At 44.1% G+C, this 8,208-nt stretch overlaps 2 protein-coding genes across 2 annotated transcripts in view; both read left to right on the top strand.

Moving 5' to 3' along the window:
• Positions 1 to 1,153: 1,153 nt before the first annotated feature.
• Positions 1,154 to 4,723, top strand: EMWEY_00047970 (hypothetical protein, conserved; the record flags this gene model as incomplete). Its single annotated transcript, XM_013477244.1, has 12 exons — positions 1,154 to 1,837; positions 1,949 to 2,075; positions 2,267 to 2,272; positions 2,566 to 2,989; positions 3,158 to 3,201; positions 3,333 to 3,397; positions 3,499 to 3,519; positions 3,731 to 3,783; positions 3,872 to 3,951; positions 4,212 to 4,231; positions 4,535 to 4,597; positions 4,703 to 4,723. 12 exons carry the CDS (start codon positions 1,154 to 1,156, stop codon positions 4,721 to 4,723), a joined length of 1,608 nt encoding a protein of 535 aa, XP_013332698.1.
• Positions 4,724 to 6,836: 2,113 nt separating this feature from the next.
• EMWEY_00047960 (hypothetical protein, conserved) overlaps positions 6,837 to 8,208 on the top strand; it is a gene marked incomplete at both ends in the record, with an annotated part of 2,822 nt that continues 1,450 nt past the window's right edge. Inside the window, 2 exons of the mRNA XM_013477243.1 lie at positions 6,837 to 7,296; positions 7,654 to 8,208. The exon at positions 7,654 to 8,208 is cut by the window's right edge and continues 1,164 nt beyond it. Of these exons, the coding sequence (XP_013332697.1) occupies positions 6,837 to 7,296; positions 7,654 to 8,208 (1,015 nt within the window). The remainder of the gene's footprint in view (positions 7,297 to 7,653) is intronic.

Raw genomic sequence — 8,208 nt, 5'->3', positions numbered from 1 at the left:
TTTTTTTTTTTTTTTTTTTTTTTTTTTTTTTTTTTTTTTTTCTCGCTGCATTTACGGTGTAAGGTTTTTTTAGGGTTTAGGGTTTAGGGTTTAGGGTTTAGGGTTAATGCATACCATTACCATCAGCATAAAGGGCCTTTAATCCAGTAAATTCATCTAACCCCCCTAAATTAGTAAACCCTCTGCGGTGTATATACAGCACATTATTAAGAGAAGGGGTCCTATAATAAGTATTAGGTTTCTCCCTTAATATACGATTAAGTACCTCCTTATTCATTATACTTGTTGTCTCCGTCATCTTATAAACCCTAAACCCTAAACCCTAAACCCTAATTCAGCTCAAGAAGCCAGTAAAATAGGCAATAGCAAAAAAAATTAGGGTTTGGGGGTTTATAACACACTATTAGGGTTTAGAGGATAAATGCTAGGGTTTACGAGGGTTTAGGGTTTATAGGGTTTAAGGTTTCGAGGGTTTAGGGTTTATATGGTTTCAAGGGTTTAGGGTTTAGGGTTTATTCATATGCTGCTGCAGCATCTAGAGCTGTCGATACACCCGAGAGTTAATTAAGTGCAGACAGCAGCACAGCAGCAGCAGCAGCAAAGCAGCAGCAGCAGCAAAACAAAAAACAAATAAATATTTAAATTTAAATATAAAAACATTTAATTTCTTCATCTAGCAACGGCATGCAACCAGCAGCAGCAGCAGCAACAGAAGCTGCTCCTGTTGCTGCTCCTGTTGCTGCTGCTGTTGCTGCTGCTGCTATAAATGTCTTAGCAGCAGCAACAATATTTTCTTTTATTGTTTTTCTTCTTCTTTTTCTTCTTAGCGGATTATCTTATTTAAGGAAGTCTAACTAACAACAACAACAGCAGCAACAGCAGCAGCAGCAACCGCTGCTGCTGCTGCTGCTGCTGCTGCTGCGGCCTTGTATGAGGTTGCTGCATTAGCTGCTGCTGCTGCAGACAGGAAATTGTTGGTCACAGCGTTTAGGTGTATGCACAGCATCACAAGACAACAGCAGCCGCAGCTTCTTGATTAGCAGCAGCAGCAGCAGCAGAAGGGCTTGTCGACCCGCCAGAACATCCGCTGCAGCAACAGCAGCAGCAACTGCAGCAGCAGCAACAACAGCAGCAGCAGCAATTGAAATAACTCATGCTGAGTCTACACACACTGCAGTGCGGACGTCTCCGCCTCGCGGGACCTGTCCTACACTGCAGAGCAGCAGCAGCAGCAACATCATCATCAGCAGCAGCAACATCATCATCAGCAGCAGCAACATCAGCAGCAGCAGCAGCAACTGCAGCAGCAGTCCCTCTATGTTACCACTGCAGACTCTGGCATTTTCACTACACTGCTCCTTCTGCAACAGTAACAGCAGCAGCAGCAGCAGCAGCTAATGCTGCTGCTGCTGCACCGCGTGCTGCAGTTGCTCTTCAAAGGCGCGCTCTGCATGCAGCAGCAAGAGAAGCAGCAGCAGCAGCAAAAGCAGAAACAGCAGCAGCAAAAGCTCCAGAAGCAACAACAACGGCAGCAGCAACAGAAACAGCAGCAGCAGCAGCAGCAAGGGATAAAGGAGGAGGCAGCAGGCTTTATACTGTTGCTGCTGCTTCTCGTCAGTTTGCTGCTGCAGTGCCGCTGCAGCTGCTGCGGTCTGCAGCAGGAGCAACAGAAGAAGAAGCAGCAGCAGCAGACTTCTCTCCTCTCCGTGCTATATGGAGACGCTGCGTGCTGCAGCAGCAACAACAGCAACAGCAGCAGAAACAGCAGCAGCAGCAGCTGGAGTTGGGTAATGATGACGATCCCCTAACCCTTGAACACATTTGCCTTCTTCTCGAAGTAAACCCTAAACCCTAAACCCTAAACCCTAATCCTGAGTTTTAAAGGTACGAATCTCTCAGGGTGTAAGCTTTAGGGTTTAGGGTTTAGGGTTTAGGGTTTGTGGCTCAGGGTTGTGTTGCTGCTAATATGAGGGAGTATTGTATATCATCAGCTATATTAAGTTTAGGTGCAACAGCAGCAGCAGCAGCAGCAGCAGCAGCAGCAAACCCTAACACGGTGCTGCAGTTCCTCCCACGTAAGCCTAAACCCTAAACCCTAAACCCTAGCAGGTATTGTGGGGTATGCGAGTCTCAGAGGTCCGGAGCTTCACTGCACGAATCCAGGATCCTGGTGTAGGGTTAAGGGTTTAGGGTATATACTTTACATTTTAGGGTTTAGGGTTTAGGGTTTAGGGTTTAGGGTTTAGGGTTTAGGGTTTACGTGTAGGGTTATGTAAGAGTGTTCGTCGTTTGGGGTTTCTTCATTTTGATTTCTTTGATGATGCGGCGGACTACTTGGATAAAGCAAATCTACAAACAGGCAAACCCTAAACCCTAAACCCTAAACCCTAATTTATAAACCCTAAACCCTAAACCCTTGTTTCTATACCCTAAACCCTCATTCTTTATCAATCCGAGCTTCCCTTAAACCCTAATGGTTTCGTGGTGGTGTTGCAGCTAGGTCCTGCTGCAAACCCCCGATTAGGGTTTAGGGTTTAGGGTTTAGGGTTTGGGGTTTGTGCGCAGTAGCGTCTATGTGGGACGTGTGGGACATTTGTGCTGTTGCTGAGGCATTTGCTGCTCAGCGCATGCCTTCTGCTGCTGTTGCAGCAGCAGCAGAAGCTGTGCTGCAGCAGCAGCAGCAACAGAAGAAGCAACAGCAGGCTTTGCCGTTTGCTGCTGCAGCTCGTCTGCTGCTGGCCTTCGCTCAGCTGGACATACACAAGGCCTCTTTGCTGCAGCAGCTGCAGCAGCACATTAAGCAGCATCTCCAGCAGCAACAGAAGCAGCAGCAGCAGCAGCAGCAGCAGCAGCCGGCTCTGCTGCAGCGCGAAGAAGCCCTTGCTCTGGGTGCAGCAGCAGAAGCAGCGCTGCTGCTGCATCACCAGCAGCAGCAGGAGCAGCAGGCGCAGACAGAATGGGGCTCCCTGCTGCTGTCTTGCATAGAGAGGTGAGCAGGGTTTAGGGTTTAGGGTTTAGGGTTTAGGGTGATGCCGTACTTTGACGTCTCTTGTTAAGCGCAATTTGGGTTTGCATGCGCTGCTGCTGCTGCCGCTGCACCTGCTGCTGTTGCTGCTGCTGCTGCTGCTGCAGGGTTGCTCCTTTTGCTGCTGATCAGCCTGAGGAGTTCTGGAAGCATCCATCCCATGCTCGACTCCACAGGTAGTGAAACCCTAAACCCTAAACCCTAAACCCTAACGAGTAACTGAACATTCAGCAACAACTAGGGTTGAGGACGTGCACACTCGGGTTTAGGGTTTAGGGTTTAGCGTTTAGGGTTTGGCAATGTGCAGGCAAATCCTCCTTTGCCGTCTGGCGCTACGCACCCTGGATCGACCAAGTTACGAAATCCTCGATGGTAGGGTTTAGGGTTTAGGGTTTAGGATTTGGTTTTTAGCGTTTAGAGTTTGGGTTTTAGGGTTTAGGGTTTAGGGTTTAGGGTTTGTGATATGCTTGTAGGCAAAACTCGGACTTTTCTTCGTCAGCTGCAGCAGATAGAGTTAACCCTAAACCCTAGGAAACCAACAGTCTTTGTTCAAAAGGCAAGAAAAAGGGTTTAGGGTTTAGGGTTTAGGGTTTAGCAATAAGGTGTAGGTTCTCATGTTTTCGTGTCTAGAACCAGGAGTTGGAATCCCCACTGTTTACAGGGTTTAGGGTTTAGGGTTTAGGGTTTAGGGTTTGTGTATTGCAGTTTAGCGCCATCTTAACAAAGCTTCGTATAGCCCATCAGATATACCCAATGCGGTGAGTTATCATCTAATCTCTATATACCCCCTAGGGTTTAGGGTTTAGGGTTTAGGGTTTAGGGTTTAGGGTTTGTGTGTGAGTACAGAGGAATTCTTTGCTTTGATATATTAGAAAGAGATCGTAAACTTTGTTGGTCTTGTGATTCTCTTGATCGTTTTTATGTTGGTACCAATAAAAAAATATCTACAGGTTAGGGTTTAGGGTTTAGGGTTTAGGGTTTAGGGTTTAGGGTTTGGGAGCGTGGGAGCTACAGGGTTCTGTTTCCAACTCTAGGGTTTACGGTCTAAGGTTTAGGGTTTAGGGTTTAGTGTTCCATGCTTCTAGTCTTGCGAAGTCCTCTACACCTCAGGGTTTAGGGTTTTAGGGTTTAGGGTTTTAGGGTTTAGGGTTTAGGGTTTAGGGTTTAGGGTTTCTTTGCTGCGCAGTTCGTCTTCAAGAGAAGATAGTGAGGGGTTTAGGCATTCGTATTGCTAATTGTGCTTATTGGCAATGGAATAAAATGAAGTAAACCCTCCAAACCCTAAACCCTAAACCCTAAACCCTCGGTCTTAACAGCAGTAAACCCTAAACCCTACCTAAACCACCAACCCTAAACACCAACCCTAAACTCTTCAAACCCTAAACCCTAGCAGATAGGGGGCTGTATATTTAGGCAGCCATGGGGGAGATTTGCTTCATGCCGCTTTTCGAGGCCTAAAAGGGTTTAGAATATAGGGTTTAGGGTTTAGGGTTTAGGGTTTGTTCATAGGGCAAGGAGGACTCGCATAGAATTTGTGCGGATGAGTCGATACTACGCGCTACAAGACCGAAGGTAAACCCTGAGGGTTTGTGGGTCTGTCTCTCCCTCTCTCCCTCTGTGTGTCCGAATTAGGGTTTAGGGTTTAGGGTTTAGGGTTTAGGGTTTGTTATGCTGCAGGGAAATAAATTTAGAGTTTGAGGGTTGGCTACTTCCTCATGTTCATCATATACACCGCAAGAATCATATTGAGGCTTTTTGTCATTTCCCTAATAATAAACCTTTAGGTCATGTTGTATATTAATAAACCCTAAACCCTAAACCCTAAACCCTAGTAAACCTTAATATACCCTAATAAACCCTAATTTTGGGTTTTGACGCCGCTTTTCGCAACCAAACGCTTTCCTCAGAAACCCTAAACCCTAATTCTTTTTTTCTTTTATTTAAATAATTTAATTCTTGTATAAGGTGCATGTACACCGCAGATATATAGGAAGAAAAGAAGGAAATAATAAATACAAAATGGACAAAAAACCCTTATTTATTTAATTAAAAAGAAGAAAAGAAATATATCCTTAATTAAATAAATAAAAAATAAATAAAAGAAAGAAATCTTATTTAATTAAATAAATAAAAAAAGAATTATTTTGTCTTTTTATTGTAGGCAGACAATTGTATGGTCATTATACACCATAAAAACATAAATAAATAATTATAAGAATATTATAACAGCATATTTAATTAATAATAATAATAAATAAATAATAAATAATAAAATAATAAGTGAATAAATGAATAAATAAATACATAAATAAATAAATAAATAAATAAATAGGCAAAGGTTGTATCGGGGTTGCAGGTACACCCCATGGTAGATCACGGCAGAGGTGTGCTTTCTAGTTGTATTCGTAGGCAATTATACATTATTTTAATAAAATAAGACAAAATAAAGGGAATAAATGCAAAATAAAGTAAAATAAAAAGAAAAAAGAAGAAAAAAGAAGAAAATTTTGTACAAAATTGTTTTTTTTTGTATTTATTTATTGCCTATTTCCTTCGGTCGTGCTCGTGCGTGTGTGCGTGCCTCGATGCGCGGTGTATACACAAATAAATAAAAAAGGCAAAACTTTGCTATAAATTAATAATTTTTTGTTTACTTTGTATACAAATTAAAATAGTTTTACATTTTCCTTTTTATTTATTCATTTATTGTTATTTTAATCGATTAAATGGCGTAAAAAGAGTACCTATGCTGCATCGACTACAGCAGCAGCAAGCAGCAGGTAGAGGTAGAGGTAGTATCAGGTAGCATATCTGCTGCTTCTTTATGATGATTAAGGGGGTAATAATAAAGAAAATAAATAAATAAATAAATAAATTAAATTAATTTTAATTAATTATTTAAATAAAAAGAAAAAATGAAGAAAAAAAAAGAAAAAATACAACAGGGAATATAAATAAGAAAAGCTACAGGTTCTTCTCTGCGGTGTATAGGCAGGTAATAAGAGAGAAAAGATTATTTATTTAATTAAGGAATAAAAAGGATATTTATTTATTTATTTATTTATATTTATTATTTTATTTAATTTAATTAATATAATTAAGTAGATCTGTCTGCATATACAACATAATTACCATAGACCACTGGTCAATCGAGCTATATATTGTTCTTGCTGCTGCTGCTGCTGCTGCTGCTGCTGCTGCTGCTGCTTCGTCAGCAGCAGGAGCAGCAAGATAAACAGGAATAACATAAATAGCATGATTTTTGTTTTTTATTTGTGTATAAAAAGGTTATATGAAGGTTTTCTTTATTTTATATGGTATAATTAGCTGCCTATACACCCCAATTATTCCCCTTTTCTTCCTCCTCCTCCCTCTCCTTATAGGGTCACCTACTCGCCTCTCCCCTGCTTCCTGAGGGTTTTTTTCCTTTTTTTTCCTCTTTTCTTTTATTTTTATTTAATTATCCATTAATTACATCTTTTTATCCCCTTATTTATTCATCAGGTCCTCTCCCTCTCCTCCCTTTTCCTCCTCCCTTTGCAGGTTACATATATACATGTCCCTAGATCCATAAACCCTAAACCCTAAACCCTAAACCCTAAAAATATAATATTACAACATAAGCAATAACAACAGCAACAAATCCTCTTCCCTTCTCCACTTGCTGCACAGCAGCACGCAGCACCTCGGTGCTCGCGGCAACAATATCGGCAGAACCCTAAACCCTAAACCCTAAACCCTCAGAAATAGATCTCAGACCCTAAACCCTAAACCCTAAACCCTAAACCCTCGGGGTCTTTGCTGAGAGAAAATGCCTCGCGGGAGAGGATGGGGAAACGCTGATATCCCTTCAGTAGAGATTGCAGCAGCAGCAGCAGCAGCACGAATAGAAGCAGCAGCAGCAGCAGCAGAACGTGCAGCAGTAGATTCAGCAGAAACTGCATCGTCATCAGCAGCAGAAGATGGTGAACCATCAGTAGCAGCAGCACGTGCAGCAGCAGCACCTGCAGCAGCAGCACCACCTGCAGCACCACCTGCAACAGCAGCACCACCTGCAGCAGCACCTGCAGCAGCAGCACCTGCAGCAGCAGCAACTGCAGCAGCAGCAACAGGAGGAACACCAGAAACAGCAGAAGCAGCAGAAGCAGCAGAAACACCAGAACCAATACACTACCCATACACCTCAGCTCTAGAGGAGCAGCGGCGCCTGCTGCAGCAGCAGCAACTGCAGCAGCAGCAGCAGAAGCAGCAGCAGCATTGGAGTCCTTGGCGTATGCCCCATCTATTAAATACACCACCAATACGCATCTGTCAGTATTGTCTCCTTTTTTGTCTCCTTTTTGTTTCCTTTTTGTCTCTTTTTGTCCCCTTTTTTGTCTCCTTTTTTGTCTCCTTGTTTGTCTCCTTTTTGTCTCCTTTTATTGTCTGCTTTTATCTCCTTTTTGTCTCCTTTTTTGTCTTTTTTTTTGTTTCCTGCTGCTGCTGCTTGCTGCTGCTGCTTGCTGCTGCTGCACCTACTGATGTTGCACTTGCTGCTGTTGCACTTCCTGCTTTTGCATTTGCTGCTGCAGTTGCATATTGTGCTGCTGCTGCTGCTGCTACTGCTGCTGTGTGTTGTGCTGCAGCAGGTGGTTGTCCTTTCGATAAGGAGGAGACAGTTATCCATCCTGGTCCTTCTTCTGCCTCTATATCTACCTGCAGCAGCTTTAATAGCGGTGCTGCTTCTGCTGCTGCTGCTGCTGGCAGCAGCAGCAGCAACCCACATAAAGGTAGCTGTGGCCAAGCCACCACCTGCAGCAGCGGCAACATCTGCAGCTGCAGCTTCTGCAGCAGCAGCAGCAGCAGCAGCAGAAGCACTGGTAACAGAACCAGTGGCAGCAGCAGTGGCAGCGGCAGTGGTTGCGGCAATGGCAGCAGCAGTGGCAACAGCAACGGCAACAGAGGCAGCAGCAGCAGCAGCGGCAGCAGCAGCAGCAGCAACCGTTGGCTGGCTGGCCCCCCTCCCCACCATTCTAGTTATCGGGCAGCTCTGCAGCTTCGCGGCAGACCCCGTGGCCTAGGAGACTTCATCCCCGTGCGGCAGCAGCAGCACCAGCACCAGCAGCAGCAGCAGCAGCAGCAGCATCACCAAGGGCAGTCGAGGCAACGGTCGCAGCGGCAGCAGCAGCTGCAGCAGATGCGTC

Source organism: Eimeria maxima, genomic scaffold (genome assembly GCF_000499605.1).
Source record: "Eimeria maxima Weybridge genomic scaffold, Emw_scaff1060, whole genome shotgun sequence".
NCBI classification, from domain to species: domain Eukaryota; phylum Apicomplexa; class Conoidasida; order Eucoccidiorida; family Eimeriidae; genus Eimeria; species Eimeria maxima.
Note: the sequence above shows the minus strand (reverse complement) of the source record. Positions and strands in the feature narration are given on the sequence as shown.